Genomic DNA, 20,181 nt, shown 5'->3' on the forward strand with positions numbered 1-20,181 from the left:
GGAGAAGGTACGGTGGTATTCGAAATGGTCGGTGATCTGTTTGTTAACTTGGCTTTCAAATACTTTCGAAAGGCAGGGCAGGATGGATATAGGTCTGTAGCAGTTTGGATCTAGAGTGTCACCCCCTTTGAAGAGGGGGATGACCGCGGCAGCTTTCCAATCTCTGGGGATCTCAGACGTTATGAAAGAGAGGTTGAACAGACTAGTAATAGGGGTTGCGACAATTTCGGCGGCTAGTTTTAGAAAGAAAGGGTCCAGATTGTCTAGCCCAGCTGATTTGTAGGGGTCCAGATTTTGCAGCTCTTTCAAAACGTCTGCTGTCTGAATTTGTGTGAAGGAGAAGCTGGGGGGGCATGGGCAAGTTTCAGCGGAGGGTGCAGAGTTGGTGGCCGGGGTAGTGGTAGCCAGATGGAAAGCATGGCCAGCTGTAGCAAAATGCTTGTTGAAATTCTCGATTATTGTAGATTTATCGGTGGTGATAGTGTTTCCTAGCCTCAGTGCAGTGGGCAACTGGGAGGAAGTGCTCTTATTCTCCATGGACTTTACAGTGTCCCAAAACTTTTTGGATTTAGTGCTACAGGATGCAAATTTCTGTTTGAAAAAGTTTGCCTTTGCTTTCCTGACTGCTTGTGTATATTGGTTCCTAACTTCCCTGAAAAGTTGCATATCGCGGGGGCTATTTGATGCTAATGCAGTACGCCACAGGATGTTTTTGTGCTGGTCAAGGGCAGTCAAGTCTGAGGAGAACCAGGGGCTACATCGGTTCTTAGTTCTGTATTTTTTGAATGGGGCATGTTTATTTAAGATTGAGAGGAAATTACTTTTAAGGAACAACCAGGCATCCTCTACTGACGGAATGAGATCTATATCCATCCAGGATACCTGGGCCAGGTCAATTAGGGAAGGCCTGCTCGCTAAAGTGTTTTAGGGAGCGTTTGACAGTGATGAGGGGTGGTCGTTTGACCGCGGACCCATTACGGACGCAGGCAATAAGGCAGTGATCGCTGAGATCCTGGTTGAAGACAGCTGAGGTGTATTTAGAGGGTATGTTAGTCAGGATGATATCTATGAGGGTACCCATGTTTACGGATTTAGGGTTGTACCTGGTAGGTTCGTTGATAATTTGCGTGAGGTTGAGGGCATCTAGTTTGGATTGTAGGATGGCCGGGGTATTAAGCATATCCCAATTTAGGTCACCAAGCAGTACAAACTCTGAGGATAAATGGGGGCAATCAATTCACATATGGTGTCCAGGGCACATCTGGGGGGCTGAGGGGGTCTGTAGCAAGCGGCAACAGTGAGAGACTTATTTCTGGAAAGGTGGATTTTTAGAAGTAGAAGCTCAAACTGTTTGGGCACAGACCTGGATAGTATGATAGAGCTCTGCAGGCTATCTCTACAGTAGATTGCAACTCCACCCCCTTTGGCAGTTCTATCTAGACGGAAAACGTTATAGTTGGGGATGGAAATTTCAGAATTTTTGGTGGCCTTCCTGAGCCAGGATTCAGACACTGCTAGAACATCAGGGTTGGCGGAGTGTGATAACGCAGTGAATAACTCAAATTTAGGAAGTAGACTTCTGATGTTTACGTGCAAGAAACCAAGACTTTTGCGATTACATAAGTCAGCAAATGATAGCGACTGGGGAGTAGGAGTGATACTGAGGGCTGCAGGGCCTGGGTTAGCCTCTACATCACCAGAGGAACAGAGGAGGACTAGAATAAGGATACGGCTAAAGGCTTTAAGAACTGGTCTTCTAGTGCGTCGGGTACATAGAATAAAGGGGGCAGATTTCCGGGTGTTGTAGAAAAGATTCAGGGCATTATGTACAGACAAGGATATGGAAGGATATGAGTAAAGTGGGGGTAAACCTAAGCGTTGGGTAACAATGAAAGAGATAGTATCACTAGAGGCATCAATTGAGTCGGTCTCTGCGTGTATGGGGGGTGGGACAAAGGAGCTATCTAAGGCAGGTTTAGCTGGGCTGGGGGATCTACAGTGAAATAGTACAATTAGAAATAACCGAAACAACAATAAGCTAACCATGTTTGGGCTGAGGCTAAACATAAACAGGATGTAGTACCGTAAAAAGGAACAGTCCAGCAGACATCAGCTGTATAGCTGAGTTATCATAAGGTCCGGTGAACAGCAATAGGATAGTTCGGAGGCTGCTAAAGCCTCCGAAACTCAACATTAATACCATTGTTCATCTTCCCCCAAAGCGACTTACAGTCATGCGTGCATACATTTTTACCCTGGCGTTACAAGCGCCATGCCCTACCAATTGAGCTACAGAGGACCACATTTTACATATTTGCAAAACGTACAATACAGTATGTTATGAATCTACAAAAACATATATGTTACGAATTAGCTAAATGTACTATATATGTTACAAATTTGCAAAACATATGATATGTTACGAATTCTAGCTAGGTGGCTAACGTTAGGTAGCTGGCTAATGTTAGCTATGCTAGGGGTTATGGTTAGGGTTGAGTTTAGGATTTAGGTTAAAGGGTTAAGGTTAGGGTTAGGGGAAGGGTTAGCTAAAAGGGTTAAGGTTAGGGTTAGGGGAAGGGTTATCTATAAGGGTTAAGGTTAGGGGAAGAGTTAGCTAACATGCTAAGTAGTTGCAAAGTAGCTAAAAAGTAGTAAGTACTTGAAAGGTTGCTAATTAGCTAAAATACTTAAGTTGTCCGTGATGAGCTTCGAACTCGCAACCTTTTCACATTATACACCAACCCATCCACCCCGACCAACCACCCTACTTCCGTTTTTGCTTTAAGTAAACATATGTCTTATGTAACCATACCAAACGTCACATTTCATACCAATTTAGATATCCTGGATTTACATTTACTATGTTACGTCTAGTCTGAGACCAGGCTGCAGCCCTAGGTGACAGAGAGCACATAAGTGTGAGGGAGGGCCTACAAGGCTCCTCACCTTTCCTCTGAGTCAGAACCTATGAATAGGGTTAGGTCAAAATTACAGTTTATTTTGGTTGTCACAAACTGAACGAGTTCTACTGAAGGGCAGGGGCAGCTGGAGTATCTTTCATACCACCTTTGCATAGGTTTTGTTTATGTCTTAAAACATTGACAGGTTATGAAAATTCAGCACGGTATGAAAAATAGAGGGTTAATTTGCTAAATTGAGCGCTGTGTTGTGAAGAGACATGGAGGCTGTGTTTGGACTGTTCGGGATCTTAGTAGGAGTGTCTCATGGTAGGAAGTTTCTGTATATGTGTTGGTGTCCCTCTTTTTATGCATAGTATAAGGAGTTGTGTACAGTATATCAAGCAGCAAGAGCATCGCTTGATCACAGCTCTTTGTGATACAGTATACTGTAGGCTACTCAGAATCACTTTTGTCAAATGAATCCCTCTAATAAACTGAGGTGCTGTTACAGTATGTTGCCTATTGACCCATAAGAGTCTAAGCCGGGGGAGTTTTTTTTAAACTAAGCTATATGGAATTGTTTTAAGGTCATACCAAGGATCATTTTGCTGTTTGATTTTTGATTTTTAAGACCCCTTGAAATTATTATTTGCTGAAATAAAATGATTTGGCCTTCTTGCTGTTAGCCCACACAAACGCATTGAATAAAATATTTACTAAATGGAACAACAGATGCCAAGAGTGTGCAAAGCTGTCATCAAGGCAAAGGTTGGCTACTTTGAAGAATCTAAAATCTAAAATATATTTTGATTTGTGTAACCTTTTTTTTGGTTACTACATGATTCCATATGCGTTATTTCATAGTTTTGATGTCTTCACTATTATTCTACACTGTAGAAAATAGTCAAAATAAAGAAAAACCCTGGAATGAGTAGGTGTGTCCAAACTTTTGACTGGTACTGTATATACATTTTACATGTATTTAACCCCTTATTTTTTGCACTAAACAGTCTCCATATATACTTCCATTCCTATACGTCCATATACTGTTGCTTGCTTGTATCCTCATCTGTAAAATGAAACTCAAAAAGAGGACAGTAATAGTGACTATGATTTTCAGGCAAGGTGACAACCTGTGATGCTAGACAAAACATGTCATGTTATGGAACTCTGGGAGGAACTGTCTATCTCCAGCTGATGACTGCACATGATATCACGTTTAAAAAAGACTCCAATGGTAGTTCTACACGAATATTCAAAATGACAGACAACAAAGTGATAATCGATGACCCCTTTAAAGCTAGGTCACACTTCTTCATCAACAACGGGACGTTTAGATTAAATAACACAGAAAGGACAGATATAGCTGAATACATAATTGTAACATTTGATAAAAATTGAATATCATTGGGCACCAGACGACTACAACTGTTCATTGAAGGTAAATACCTAACTCGCTAACTCATTACTATTTTATTTTATTATTTGATACAGTAATTTTACTATTTGCTTCCTAGATATTAATTTAGGACATTTAATCAACAAGTATGATGCAATGACTTATAAATCAAACTAACAAAAAATGCATTTAATACTGTAAGTATATAAATATGTGTCCATAGAGCTGTAATTGTGATAAACTAGACAGAAACCAGTAACAACATTATAACCTCAACATTAATACCATTGTTCATCTTCCCCCATAGCCCCTGTGTCCCCTGCAAAGCTGTCCTCTGAGTGTCTGTCCAATGGAGAGATGAGGGTGTCCTGCTTCTCTGAGGGGGACGGTCCCCAGTACAGCTGGACTCTGGATGGACATCCACTGAGAGACACTGAGGCCTCTCCTGGTGACAAGACAAACACCATCACACTGAAGAAAGGCCTGTCTGAAGATCTCAACTCTACCGTCAAAAACAACATCAACGTTGTTACCACCAGCGAGAGAATATCGCACTGTCCAGGTTATCTACTGTTTCATTTATATTGTTAAACAGACATATTATGAAAGAATATTAATGATAATAATTATGATGATTATAATAATGATCAATCCTTTCAATGGAAATTGACCAGTTTAGAAACCGCACTGTCCATTTGCCAGTGTTCAATTCAGATACAGTGGCTTGCGAAAGTATTCACCCCCCTTTGCATTTTTCAAATTTTGGGGGGGTTTGTATCATTTGATTTACACAACATGCCTACCACGTTGAAGATGCAAAATATGTTTTATTGTGAAACAAACGAGAAAAAAGACAAAAAAACAGAAAACTTGAGAGTGCATAACTATTCACCCTCCCAAAGTCAATACTTTGTAGAGCCACATTTTGCAACAATTACAGCTGCAAGTCTCTTGGGGTATGTCTCTATAAGCTTGGCACATCTCGCCACTGGTCCAGCTCCTTCAAGTTGGATGGGTTCCGCAGGTGTACAGCAATCTTTAAGTCATACCACAGATTCTCAATTAGATTGAGGTCTGGGCTTTGACTAGGCCATTCCAAGATTTGTAAATGTTTCCCCTTAAACCACTCAAGTGTTGCGTTAGCAGTATGCTTAGGGTCATTGTCCTGCTGGAAGGTGAACCTCCGTCCCAGTCTCAAATCTCTGGAAGACTGAAACAGGTTTCCCTCAAGAATTTACATTTTACATTTTAGTAATTTAGCAGACGCTCTTATCCAGAGCATCTTACAGTTAGTGAGTGCATACATTTTTCATACTGTATACACATTTCCTTGTATTTAGCGACCATTCATCATTCCTTCAATTCTGACCAGTTTCCCAGTCCCTGCCGATGAAAAACATCCCCACAGCATGATGCTGCCACCACCATGCTTCATCGTGGGGATGGTGTTCTCGGGGTGATGAGAGGTGTTGGGTTTGCGCCAGACATAGCGTTTTCCTTGATGGCCAAAAAGCTCAATTTTAATCTCATCTGACGAGAGTACCTTCTTCCATATGTTTGGGGAGTCTCCCACATGCCTTTTGGCGAACACCAAACGTGTTTGCTTATTTTTTTCTTTAAGCAATGGCTTTTTTCTGGCCACTCTTCTGTAAAGCCCAGCTCTGTGGAGTGTAGGGCTTAAAGTGGTCCTATGGACAGATACGCCAATATCCGCTGTGGAGCTTTGCAGGTCCTTCAGGGGTATCTTTGGTCTCTTTGTTGCCTCTCTGATTAATGCCCTCCTTGCCTGGTCCATGAGTTTTGGTGGGCGGCCCTCTCTTGGCAGGATTTTTGTGGTGCCATATTCTTTCCATTTTTTTATAATGGATTTAATGGTGCTCTGTGGGATGTTCAAAGTTTCAGATATTTTTTTATAACCCAACCCTGATCTGTACTTCTCCACAACTTTGTCCCTGACCTGTTTGGAAAGCTCCTTGGTCTTCATGGTGCTGCTTGCTTGGTGGTGCCCCTTGCTTAGTGGTGTTGCAGACTCTTGGGCCTTTCAGAACAGGTGTAGATATACTGAGATCATGTGACATATCATGTGACACTTAGATTGCACAAAGGTGGACTTTATTTAACTAATTATGTGACTTCTGAAGGTAATTGGTTGCACCAGATCTTATTTAGGGGCTTCATAGCAAAGGGGGTGAATACATATGCATGCACCACTTTTCCGTTTGTCACGAATACCGCCGAGGCTGCTCCTCCTCCTTGTTCGGGCAGGCTTCGGCGTTCATCGTCCCCGGAGTACTAGCTGCCACCGTTTGATGTTTTCGATGTTTGTTTGGTCATGTCTAGTTTAGTGCACCTGTTTCGTATTCTGTCCTGATTATGTCACCTATAAGTTTCCCTGTGTTATGTTTTGTAGTTGTGTGTTATTGTTCCACATGTCGTGTGTTGTAGGTTCGGTGCCTTGTCTGAGTTTAGTGTTTTACTCACTGCGCGTATTTTGTTCGCCTCCTGTGTTTGAGGCCGTTTCTTTTTGTGTCTATTTACAAGTAGAGTAAAGTCGCTTTGACTGATCCTCTGTGTCCTGCGATTGACTCACCCACCGCATCCACATCAACACATTTTCTGACAGAATAACACACCTCTTTACTATGGAGTCAGCAGGAGCAGTGGCGAGAACGGAGTCGCTGGAGGATCGGGTCAGCTGCCAGGACGCCAGGATCCAGCAACTCGGATCTGCCATGTAAGAGGTAATGGACACCCTGCGCCGATGGGAGAGAGGAGGCTTGCCCACACCTCCTCCTACCTTACCACCACCATCGGCCAGCCCCACCATACCAGCTCCGGAGTCCAGTGGTATTCGGCTCTCGCTCCCGATGGCACCGCAGCCGGGTGTCAGGGGTTCCTCCTTCAAGTGGAGCTCTACCTGGCAACCATACACCCGGCGTCCTCGGGATACGAGAGCATTTCCGCCCTCATCTCCTGTCTCTCCGGCAAGGCGTTGGAGTGGGCCAATGCCGAATGGAGGGGAATAGACGCCGCCACCATCAGCTACGCGGAGTTCTCCCGCCGCTTCAGGGCTGTTTTCGATCATTCCCCTGAGGGTAAAGCGGCGGGGGAGCGTCTGTTCCACCTTCGACAGGGGAAGAGGAGCGCACAGGAGTTCGCCCTGGACTTCCGGACTCTAGCGACGGATGAGGGGTGGATTGAGAGGGCCCTCATCGACCACTATCGGTGTAGCCTGCGTGAGGACGTTCGACGAGAGTTGGCCTGCAGGGACACCAATCTTACCTTCGACCAGTTGGTGGACATGTCAATCCGTCTGGATACCCTGCTGGCCACCCGCGGACGTCCAGAGTTGGGGCCGTCCATTCCATCCCCCAGCACCTCCGAGCCGAGCCCTATGGAGCTCGGGGGTGCTGGCGCTAGAGAGAGGAGGAGAGAGATACCGAGGGAGGCCGTCCCCTGCCCCAACTGTGGTCGTAGAGGACACACTGCGGCTAGGTGCTGGGGAGGGTCTCCAGGGGTTCGAGGCAACAGGTTGCGCACTGGGGAGTCATTCCAGGTGAGTAGGCGCCCAACTCACCCAGAGCTCTCTGTTGTTCACTTTTGTATACCTGTAGTATTTCCTCAGGTTGCATCTCAGTCCCAGCATAAGGCGCTAGTCGATTCAGGCGCAGCTGGGAATTTCATTGATCGTAATTTTTGTGTGAGGTTAGGGATTCCTCTCCTGCCTGTTGATGCACCCTTCCCGATCCATGCCCTAGATAACCGTCCGTTGGGATCTGGGTTGATTAGGGAGGTCACAGCGCCACTTAAGATGAGGACGCAGGGGGGTCATGAAGAGATTATTCAGTTGTATCTGATCGACTCTCCTGCGTATCCCGTGGTACTGGGGCTTCCTTGGTTAATCGCCCATGATCCCACCATTTTGTGGCAACAGAGGGCTCTCAAGGAGTGGTCTAACCAGTGTGTCGGGCGATGTTTAGGTGTTTCCGTAGGGGCGACCACGGTGGAGAGTCCGAACCAGGTGCCCGCAATGCACATTCCCCCCGAGTATGAGGATTTGGCACTCGTGTTCAGCAAGACTAGGGTGACGCGATTGCCACCTCATAGACGGGGAGATTGTGCGATAGACCTCCTGGCGGGTGCGGCACTTCCGCGGAGCCATGTGTATCCCTTGTCTCAAGAGGAGACGGCGGCTATGGAGACTTACATAGCCGAGTCTCTGAGACAGGGATACATACGGCCCTCCACTTCCCCTGTGTCCTCGAGTTTATTTTTTGTGAAGAAAAAGGATGGAGGGGTTGCGCCCGTGTATTGATTACCGTAATCTCAATCAGATCACTGTTAAATACAGTTATCCTCTTCCTCTGATTGCGAGTATGACGGAATCATTACGCGGAGCGCGTTTCTTCACAAAACTGGATCTCAGGAGCGCTTACAACTTGGTGCGCATTAGGGAGGGAGATGAATGGAAGACAGCATTTAGTACCACCTCGGGTCATTATGAGTATCTCGTCATGCCATACAGGTTAATGAGATGCTCCTTCGGTCTTCCAATCCTTTGTGGACGAGATCTTCCGGTACTTGCTTGGGCAGGGTGTGGATGTGTACATTGACGACATTCTAGTGTACTCGTCTACACGAGCCGAGCATGTAGCCCTGGTACGCCGAGTGTTGGGTAGGCTGTTGAAGCATGATTTGTATGTCAAGGCAGAGAAATGTCTGTTTTTCCAGGAGTCCATCTCCTTCTTGGGTCATCGGTTGTCCGCGTCAGGGGTGGAGATGGAGATTGACCGTGTGTCAGCCGTGCGTAATTGGCAGACTCCAACCACTGTTAAAGAGGTGCAACGGTTTTTGGGTTTTGCCAATTACTACCGGAGGTTTATCCGGGGTTTTGGACAGGTGGCAGCTCCCATCACTTCCCTGCTGAAGGGGGGCCCGGTGCGTTTGCAGTGGTCGGCTGAGGCGGACAGGGCGTTTGATAAACTGAAGAACCTGTTCACCTCGGCTCCGGTGCTGGCGCATCCGGACCCCGCTTTAGCGTTCCAAGTGGAGGTGGACGCGTCAGAGGCCGGTATTGGGGCAGTATTTTCTCAACGCTCAGGCACGCCATTCTAAAAAGCTCAGCCCAGCGGAACGAAATGTATGACGTAGGGGACAGGGAGCTGCTAGCCGTAGTTCAGGCCCTAAAGGTGTGGAGGCATTGGCTTGAGGGGGCTCAACACCCTTTTCTCATTCTGACTGACCATCGTAACCTGGAGTACATCTGGGCAGCTAGGAGACTGAACCCTCGTCAGGCTAGGTGGAACAGGTTTCTGACCCGGTTTGTTTTTAAGCTTACTTACATCCCAGGGTCCCAGAACGGTAAGGCAGACGCCCTGTCCCGGCGGTATGACACAGAGGAGAGGTCCATTGAGCCCACTCCCATACTGCCGGAATCTTGCCACCAGACAAGATTCCGGCAGTATGGGAGTGGGCTCAATGGACCTCTCCTCTGTGTCATACCGCCGGTGGTGGCACCGGTGGTGTGGGAGATCGATACGGAAATCGAGCGGGCATTACGCACCGACCCTACTCCTCCGGAGTGTCCGGTGGGGCGGACGTACGTGCCGCTCGAGATCTGTGATCGTCTCATATATTGGGCTCACACGTCACCCTCCTCTGGACATCCAGGTATTGGCCGGACAGTGCACTGCCTTAGTGTTAAGTACTGGTGGCCAACATTGGCTAGGGACGTGAGGGTTTATGTCTCCTCCTGCTCAGTGTACGCCCAGTGTAAGGCGCCTAGACACCTGCCCAGGGGGAAGTTACAGCCCCTGCCCGTTCCACAACGGCCGTGGTCTCACCTCTCGGTAGACTTTGTCACTGACCTACCCCCCTCCCAGGGGAATATCACTATTCTGGTCGTTGTGGATCGGTTCTCTAAGGCCTGTCGTCTCATCCCAATGCCGGGTCTCCCTACTGCCCTACAGACCGCTGAGGCTTTGTTTACCCACGTCTTCCAGCACTACGGGGTTCCCGAAGATATAGTGTCCGATCGAGGTCCCCAATTCACCTCTAGAGTCTGGAGGGCGTTCATTGAACGTTTGGGGGTCTCGGTTAGCCTTACCTCGGGTTTTCACCCTGAGAGTAATGGGCAGGTTGAGAGAGTGAACCAGGATGTGGGTAGGTTTCTGAGATCGTATTGCCAGGACCGGCAGGAGGAGTGGTCGGGTTATATCCCTTGGGCAGAGATTGCCCAGAACTCTCTTCGCCACTCCTCTACTAACCTGACCCCTTTCCAGTGTGTGTTAGGGTATCAGCCGGTTCTGGCACCATGGCATCAGAGCCAGATCGAGGCTCCTGCGGTGGATGAGTGGTTTCGGCGCTCGGAGGAGATGTGGAACGCTGCACACGTCCATCTGCAGCGGGCTATCCGTAGACAGAAGGCTAGCGCCAATCTCCACCGCAGTGAGGGTCCAGTATACGCACCTGGAGATCGAGTCTGGCTCTCGACTCGAAACCTGCCCCTTCGCCTGCCCTGCCGGAAGCTGGGTCGGCGGTTTGTGGGGCCATTTAAAGTCCTGAGGAGATTGAACGAGGTATGCTACAAGTTACAACTGCCTAATGATTATCACATTAACCCCTCGTTCCATGTGTCTCTCCTCAGGCCGGTGGTAGCTGGTCCAATCCAGGACAGTGAGATAAGAGAGACTCCTCCACCCCCACTGGACATCGAGGGGGCTCCAGCGTACTCAGTCCGGTCCATCGTGGATTCGAGACGTTGGATGGGGGGTCTACAATATCTCGTGGAGTGGGAGGGGTACGGTCCGGAGGAACGGTGCTGGGTGCCTAGGAGGGACATCTTAGATCCCTCCCTCCTGACGGAGTTCCACCGTAACCATCCCACGCGCCCTGCTCCGCGTCCTCCTGGCCGTCCCCGAGGCCGGGGTCGGCGCACGGCTGGAGCCGCGCGTCAAGGGGGGGGTACTGTCACGAATACCGCCGAGGCTGCTCCTCCTCCTTGTTCGGGCAGGCTTCGGCGTTCGTCGCCCCCGGAGTACTAGCTGCCACCGTTTTATGTTTTCGATGTTTGTTTGGTCATGTCTAGTTTAGTGCACCTGTTTCGTATTCTGTCCTAATTATGTCACCTATAAGTTTCCCTGTGTTATGTTTTGTAGTTGTGTGTTATTGTTCCACATGTTGTATGTTCGGTGCCTTGTCTGAGTTTAGTGTTTTACACACTGCGCGTATTTTGTTCGCCTCCTGTGTTTGAGGCCGTTTCTTTTTGTGTCTATTTACAAGTACAGTAAAGTTGCTTTGACTGATCCTCTGTGTCCTGCGATTGACTCACCCACCGCATCCACATCAACACATTTTCTGACACCGTTATTTATTTTTTAGAATTATAAAAAATAAAAAAAATCATTTCACTTTACCAATTTGGACTATTTTGTGTATGTCCATTACATGAAATCCAAATAAAAATCTATTTCAATTACAGGTTGTAAATCAACAAAATGTACTGTACATATTTTATTCCTGTGTTTATTGCCTACAGCACTCATATAAACTCAGCAAAAAAAGAAACGTCCTGTCACTGTCAACTGCGTTTATTTTCAGCAAACTTAACATGTATTACTTAACATTTGTATGAACATAACAAGATTCAACATCTGAGACATAAACTGAACAAGTTCCACAGACATGTGACTAACAGAAATTGAATAATGTGTCCCTGAACAAAGGGGGGGGTCTAAATCAAAAGTAACAGTCAGTATCTGGTGTGGCCACCAGCTGCATTAAGTACTGCAGTGCATCTCCTCCTCATGGACTGCACCAGATTTGCCAGTTCTTGCTGTGAGATGTTACCCCACTCTTCCACCAAGGCACCTGCAAGTTCCCGGACATTTCTGGGGGGAATGGCCCTAGCCCTCACCCTCCCATCCAACAGGTCCCAAACGTGCTCAATGGGATTGAGATCCGGGCTCTTCGCTGGCCATGACAGAACACTGACATTCCTGTCTTGCAGGAAATCACGCACAGAACGAGCAGTATGGCTGGTGGCATTGTCATGCTGGAGGGTCATGTCAGGTTGAGCCTGCAGGAAGGGTACCACATGAGGGAGGAGGATGTCTTCCCTGTAACGCACAGCGTTGAGATTGCCTGCAATGACAACAAGCTCAGTCCGATGATGCTGTGACAAACCGCCCCAGACCATGATGGACCACCCACCTCCAAATCGATCTCGCTCCAGAGTACAGGCCTCGGTGCAACGCTCATTCCTTCGATGATAAACGCGAATCTGACTATCACCACTGGTGAGACAAAACCGTGACTTGTCAGTGAAGGACATTCTTCCTTAAGTACTACAATTTACCGGTGCCAGTGAAATACTAGATGTAATGTCTCTGAACCTTTCCACATCACTGGTTTTGGGGGGGTTAAAGTTGCTGATGCATTTCCTGTTTGAGTCGCATTATTTCCAGTCAAGAATCCCCTCATTAACTAAAAGTAAAGCATGCATGATTTCACCATACAGTATATCAGTTTCACTCAAAATAAATTAAGCTAAAAGAACAAATTGAGAAGAGGTTGAGAAATAAAGATAATAATGTTTCTAACAAAGTGTTGATAACATCATGTAATGTTGTGTAATAGGAGTCCCCTGTAGCTCAGTTGGTAGAGCAAGGCACTTGCAACGCTAGGGTTGTGGGTTCGTTTCCCACGGGGGGCCAGTATGAAAATGTATGCACTCACTAACTGTAAGTCGCTCTGGATAAGAGTGTATACTAAAATGTAAATGTAATATGCAGAGGAATCACTTGTCATGCTTCATTGTTGATGCCACTGTGTGATAGGAAACTGCAATTTGATAATAAAATACTTTTTTTTTTAAACAAGCAAAAGTTGTGGCTGTCTTCTCTAATAGTACAGTATAGAGGTCAAAGGTTAAGAGCCTTGGGCTACCATTCATCCCCTCTGAGGAGTACTAACACAGTCTTTATGGCCCATCATAGTTGAATTCTCCACAACCCCAGGATCATTACCTCTCTATGGTTACTGATCTATAGGACAGGTGACACAGATGCCCAGGTATGCTGCTCTAATCATATAACTAATGTGTTCTTCTGACATCCTCTTGTCATGTCCCCTATTGGACAATAAGCAGGGAGAAAAGGGTATGCATATCAAAACCAGCAGACTGTACAGATTAATGTGAAATTCATAATAGTTTTTAAGTCCAAATAATGTCATGTGGGTTATCTATACTGCGGATGTAAGTGTCCATATCCCCATATACAGTGGCTTGCGAAAGTATTCACCCCCTTGGCATTCTTCCTATTTTGTTGCCTTACAACCTGGAATTAAAATTGATTTTTTTTTTTTTTTTAATCATTTGATTTACACAACATTCCTACCACGTTGAAGATGCAAAATATTTTGTATTGTGAAACAAACAAGAAATGAGACAGAAAAACAGAACTTGAGCGTGCATAACTACTCATCCCCCAAAAGTCAATACTTTGTAGAGCCACCTTTTGCAGCAATTACAGCTACAAGTTTCTTGGGGTATGTCTCTATAAGCTTGGCACATCTAGCCACTGGGATTTTTGCCCATTCTTCAAGGCAAAACTGCTCCAGCTCCTTCAAGTTCGATGGGTTCCGCTGGTGTACAGCAATCTTTAAGTCATACCACAGATTCTCAATTGGATTGAGGTCTGGGCTTTGACTAGGCCATTCCAAGATATTTCAATGTTTTCCCTTAAACCACTCGAGTGTTGCATTAGCAGTATGCTTAGGGTTATTGTCCTGCTGGAAGGTGAACCTCCGTCCCAGTCTCAAATCTCTGGAAGACTGAAACAGGTTTACCTCAAGAATTTCCCTGTATTCAGCGCCATCCATCCATTCCTACAATTCTGACCAGTTTCCCAGTCCCTGCCAATGAAAAACATGGTGTTCTCGGGGTGATGAGAGGTGTTGGGTTTGCGCCAGACATAGCGTTTTCCTTGATGGCCAAAAAGCTCAATTTGAGTCTCATCTGACCGAGTATCTTCTTCCATATGTTTGGGGAGACTCCCACATGGCTTTTGGCGAACACCAAACGTGTTTGCTTATTTCTTTCTTTAAGCAATGGCTTTTTTTCTGGCCACTCTTCCGTAAAGCCCAGCTCTGTGGAGTGTACGGCTTATAGTGGTCCTATGGACAGATACTCCAATCTCCGCTGTGGTGCTTTGCAGCTCCTTCAGGGGTATCTTTGGTCTCTTTGTTGCCTCTCTGATTAATGCCCTCCTTGCCTGGTCCGTGAGTTTTGGTGGGCGGCCCTCTTTTGGCAGGTTTGTTGTTGTGCCATATTCTTTCCATTTTTAAATAATGGATTTAATGGTGCTCCGTAGGATGTTCAAAGTTTCGGATATTTTTCTATAACCCAACCCTGATCTGTACTTCTACACAACTTTGTCCCTTAACTGTTTGAAGAGCTCCTTGGTCTTCATGGTGCCGCTTGCTTGGTGGTGCCCCTTGCTTAGTGGTGTTGCAGACTCTGGGGCCTTTCAGAACAGGTGTATATATATTGAGATCATGTGACAGATCATGTGACACTTAGATTGCACAAAGGTGGACTTTATTTAACTAATTATGTGACTTCTGAAGGTAATTGGTTGCATCAGATCTTATTTAGGGGCTTCATAGCAAAGGGGGTGAATACATATGCACGCACAACTTTTCCATTATTAATGTTTTAGAATTTTTTGAAACAAGTAATTTTTTTCATTTCACTTCACCAATTTGGACTATTTTGTGTATGTCCATTACATGAAATCCAAATAAAAATCCATTTAAATTACAGGTTGTAATGCAACAGAAATAGGAAAAATGATAAAGGGGGATGAATACTTTTGCAAGGCGCTGTAAGTTTTACAGCAATGCAATGCGAACAGTGCTCATCATCATGTGATATAAACAGCTTAGATAAGACTTTTATAAGTTTTATTTTGCAATCATGAAACTTTTATGCTTGTCATGTGCCTCTGGCATTAAAATAGCAAACTAATCATTTGTGGAGAGACTGTAAACGGCTAAAACGTGTGGTTTCTCTTCTTGGTGATCATGGCTGTCTTGGCACATACTGTAAAGGGGATACAGCAGTGGTTTTCAAACCTGTTTTTAGGTGTCAATTTTGGCAAAACGGGGCAAACAACATCTATATGTAGCCTAGGTGTCAATGATACACTTGTAAAGTCGTTTGTAACACAGAAATGTTTGTACCAATAAGACGTACCAAGACGTTTTTTTATTTGTCTGGATGAATCATAGGATTGAGAAACTGAGGCCAGCTGTCGATCAACTATCAGGATGTGAACATAAATACCCCTGCTTACTTCCTTCTTCGACATCTCTTCAATTGATTTTCCCTTCACGGTGCCTCAAAACCAATCAAACCTTTCATACAAAATATTGAAGAAAAAAAAAGAAAAAAAAAACATCTGATCAAAACATTACCCTTGTTTTGCAGTTACAAATTAATTGGGTCAAGAAAATATAAACACAAAAGCAGTTGCAAGTAAGGCACTTATGTCTTTATACATATTTGCATAGTGTAACCTGTTCTACTCTCTCTCGTTCTTATTTTTATCAAAACACAGACAGTAGTATTCTATTAGAGGTGTGCAAGAAGCATGTAATAGTTTTTTCATCATCATATCACTGAGGTCAATTACATCTTCTGTAGTGATTGTCATGGGAACAGCAGTTTAATATGGTTATTCCAGTGTTTTACAGTTTGTCCGCGGTAAAGGAACTCCTCAGTACTCCTCTTTGATAGTCATTGATATTGTCTCTGACAACAAGCTGCTGCTGCTGGAGCTGGTTGCCATGGAGCCGTTGCTGGGGTCAGCCAGGCTGGACGGGGTAAGGGTCAGGGTGGTTGTAGTCTTAGAGGCCTGCTGGGACATCTCGATCTTCTTCTTGGTAATCTTCCTCTCCTTGGCTCTCCTGTTCTGGAACCAGATCTTTACCTGCGACGATATCAGAGAATGATGAGAATGTATCTGCAGTGTGAGGTGATGTTCACCTGTTGCTCTCACCTGTCTTTCTGACCCACCTGTCACTCTCACAAACATATCTGTCATCTACCTGTCTCTCTGAGAGGCTGAGTCCCAGGGCCAGCTCTGCACTGGAACTCTTTCTACAGATCTCCAACTGTCTCTCTAACACACACCTGTCTCTCTGACACACCTGTCTTTCTGACACCTGTCTGTCTGTCTGTCTCTCTGACCCACCTGTCTCTCTGAGAGGCTGAGTCCCAGGGCCAGCTCTGTCTTCCTCCTGATGGTGATGTAGCGGCTGTACTGGAACGCCTTCTCTAGCACTAGGCGCTGCTGGTCCGTGTACACCACCCTGTACTTGTCCTTGGTGCGCGTCTTCCCTCCTGGAACCAAACACAAAAATGACAATGCAACAAACATAATAATACATTTATCTAACAACTATTATAGGGATGATCCAGCACTGAGTAGTTTTCAAGGATTTTGAAATCAACGTTCTAAATGGGTTAAATTGGCATGTTAGGTAATGATATGATAAATACAAAAAGTGTATAACTCTTGGAGGGATTGGCATACATAGATTCAAGTGTAAACAGTGTGAAGATATCTCCATGACTCAGGCTGTACAATGTGTGAACAGTAGTACCACCACAGACTGCTAAAACTGGCTGATGGAGACATGTCTGGAGCCATGTTAGAGTTGTCTCACACATGGGGGTGGTTGAAAGCTCCCTGGCGCCTGTGAAGCCTCATCTACCCTATTAGTCATGTTAATCATAAGCAGTGTGTAAGACATTACTGTGGTGGTTCTTATCACTGTGAGAGCTGTTTACATAGGAGTTTACATAGATAGCCATTCATTCCCACTTGTGTGCGTACACACACATACTGTACACACACACACACACACACACACAGCGCCAGGGACGGGTGAGTCAGGGAGATGGTATTGATCCACAGGAGAAGTCTTGACGGCACGGTGCGACCGAACATTGATCGCAACAGGGCGAGGAGGGGAACACAAAGTGAGATAAGGCCAGGAGAGTTTCCTGTAGAGGAGGGTTGGTCCTGTCCTGTCTGAGACACCCAGCCCAGTCCAAACCAAACCCCTGGCTGTCAGCCTTATATGCCCTCCGTGTCACCCCCACAGTGGACAGAGAGGGTGGGGAACCACAGGTTACAGACTCCCAGGCCTCGGATGTTAGCTTTTCACTAAAATATTTTAACCAGTGGAAGGGATAGGTGAAAAGGTTCTGTTTGATGAATGTGTGTGACGTTTTGCAAAGGTTCTGGAACTTATGTATATGAATATGTATTCTGTTTTCAGTGAGTCAACAATGCTTGTTTTGTGTCCTGTAAGCCTACACCCACTCAAAACATTAAACCTGACGTCTGCCATTGAGCACTAACATTGGATCAACAAGTCCATAACTTGTACTATTTTTCTAATAGGTGTAATACTCTCCGCAAAGTTCATAAACAGTTTTGGGCGTTCAACAATAAGTAGCCTACTGTACATAATAAATACATTTTATTGAGGAAATAAACTAGGCCAATTCATATATTTGAGATAGGCTCAAGGAATTGGGATTTGGGGAGTTTACCTGTACTGGATGAATGTACATTGTGTCTGATCCAGTCTGAGTCTGGAGAGTACTGCCCGGCAGGTGAGTTGAGTGATGGAAGAGTTCCCGGCCCCGTAGGCAGGATGGATGTCGGATCACGGGAACTGAAACTTATCTGTTCTGTACCTGGGCTCAAACCGTGGAAGTCTGCGCTCTGGCCATACGGTGACCACTCCTCCTGCGGAGCTGCGAAGTAAGTGGGGTTCCACACACCTGTCATCTGGGCATGCGGGTCACTGATGCCTGTGACATGATGATAACCAGTCAAATCCGTATATTGCATGAAGTTCTGACTGTTCAGAGTTTGAGTCGGGTGTCCCACAGAATTTGAGTACATTCTGGTGTTTTTATCCAGCAGGTAACTCACGCACATGTCAAAGAATTAACTCCTCTGCGCATGGTAATCCACAAAATTATAACACCAATTCTATAGAAATTCCTAGAAATCTATCTACGCGATCAACCTCCTGTAACCTATGCACCTGTCGAGCAGTTACACCTCACCACACCTTTATATAGTGTTGTTTGCAGGACAAGTTGACAGTTCGAAGGTATCTCCATGACGTCAACTTTACAACCTGGAGGGACTACCTAGTTAGCACAGCCCCTCACATCAAGATTATGTAGGGTCTTTTTCAGAAATGGTGTTTTATTAATAAGTTAGGATCAGTGGAGGCCATTGAGGTGAGGACATCATGATTATTTAATGTACAAAATTATTCCTTGAATCAAAGTAATTCACTGTGTTTGTGTCTGTATGAGGTGGGGGATACATTCCCTCCTAAAAGTCTGAAACACTGCATGACTTTACAGTGACCATAGGGGGGCATCAGATTACCAGACATGACATGCAGCCCTACAACCTGAAATGACGGACAACAACATGCTGGGGTAAAGTACATTTAATGTGTGTGATCTGCTGTCCTCTACTGTTTGTGAAGTTTCTTGGGTTTGAAGTAGCCTGCCATCTCAAAACTACTTTTACTTTCACCTGAGGCAATTAATGCGGTATAGACCCTTCTACTGTTCACATTTGGAAACATAATTATTTTATGAATAAAAATATGTCACATTGTTGATAATCTACAGTGACAGCCTACTCAGCTGGTGCAAAAGACACCATCCATTAGAATTTCGGAAGGGAAGGCATTTATTAAAGATTGAAGTCAATATCTAGTCTAGACGTCCATTAGCGACAATCCACCATTAGCACCGGCCAAGTGAACACTAAAGGATGAGAAACTGTTATAATACTCATGAAGCCTCCAGCCAAATTCACCTGCCGGCGCCCAATAAACCTGATGTCCATCAGAATGTGTAGACAAATGTACAGTCATCTGGAACCCAGACAGAATACAGCTCATTCTGTACTGTAAATCCCATTAATGCACTTTCTCTACCATTTGTAATGTAAAGAATAGCTTATAAAGTAGATATTTTGTGGAGAGTGTGTTTTCAGCACTGGTATCTTGTTGGACTGGGTAGGACCACACATATCTTGTTTGTTGTTGCTGCAAATAAGACAGACAGACAAACAGACTTACATACAAACAGATGAGAAGACAGACAGACAGATAGGAATGCTAAGCATGCACACACACGCACGAAGCATGCACACGTCAGCTCAACAGGCAAGTCTGTCCATTACACAACCCACTGACACAGATTCCAGACATAAGCTTTGAGCAAAGCCAACTGTCTGAGCTTTATGTAAGTCTAAAACTCTATTATAGCTCCCTGAAAAATGTCTCCAACATCTACTGAAAAGTTTCAAACCACAAAACGCTTTAAATAGGACATACTATATATAGACAACTGAGTTACAGGAACTTGACTCTCGCTCTGTGCCAGAAAAAAGAATCAGACTTTTTCTAATTCAGAGGTAGGTTGAATTGTCTCTGTGGTTAAGTGTAGTAGTCCTACATAAACAGTATAGCATTTCACTACTGTATGTCTTGTAAACACATAAAGTGTAACTGGGGAAGTAATCAAAGATTTCTAGCCTCTGTGGGCCACTTGTGAGACACTTACACGTGTCAGGAGCACTGCCTCTGGGCGGTAATGAGTTGTTATGGGTTCCCAGGCAGACCCAATTCTTTGATGTTCAGCAGCCTCCGCCTGGAGGGAAAGATACAGTGGACTCAAGTCACAGCCTGAGGCAACCTGTGGCCTACAGCAGGGGTGTCATGCACCCCAAAAATCTGAGGGGGCACAAAGTATGTGAGGATCGCTGG

General features: G+C 45.4%; 1 protein-coding gene across 1 annotated transcript; it reads right to left on the reverse strand.

Moving 5' to 3' along the window:
• Window positions 1-15,832: 15,832 nt before the first annotated feature.
• Window positions 15,833-18,431, reverse strand: LOC121546814 (homeobox protein CDX-1-like). The gene is made up of 3 exons (XM_041858067.1): window positions 17,927-18,431; window positions 16,557-16,705; window positions 15,833-16,292 (listed from the first exon to the last, which is right to left on the reverse strand). Exons 1-3 carry the CDS (start codon window positions 18,318-18,320, stop codon window positions 16,080-16,082), a joined length of 756 nt encoding a protein of 251 aa, XP_041714001.1. The 5' UTR covers window positions 18,321-18,431; the 3' UTR covers window positions 15,833-16,079.
• Window positions 18,432-20,181: the final 1,750 nt, after the last annotated feature.

This window comes from Coregonus clupeaformis, chromosome 3 (assembly GCF_020615455.1).
Source record: "Coregonus clupeaformis isolate EN_2021a chromosome 3, ASM2061545v1, whole genome shotgun sequence".
NCBI lineage: Eukaryota > Metazoa > Chordata > Actinopteri > Salmoniformes > Salmonidae > Coregonus > Coregonus clupeaformis.

What these genes read in the sequence shown, in the direction of transcription:
- LOC121546814 (XM_041858067.1), bottom strand. Translation starts at nt 18,320, where the DNA reads ATGTGCGTGAGTTACCTGCTGGATAAAAACACCAGAATGTACTCAAAT. An exon ending in TGTACATTCATCCAGTACAG is followed by an intron (nt 16,706 to 17,926) that starts GTAAACTCCCCA and finishes GTTTGGTTCCAG; the next exon opens with GAGGGAAGACGCGCACCAAG. An exon ending in TCAGCCTCTCAGAGAGACAG is followed by an intron (nt 16,293 to 16,556) that starts GTGGGTCAGAGA and finishes ATATCGTCGCAG; the next exon opens with GTAAAGATCTGGTTCCAGAA.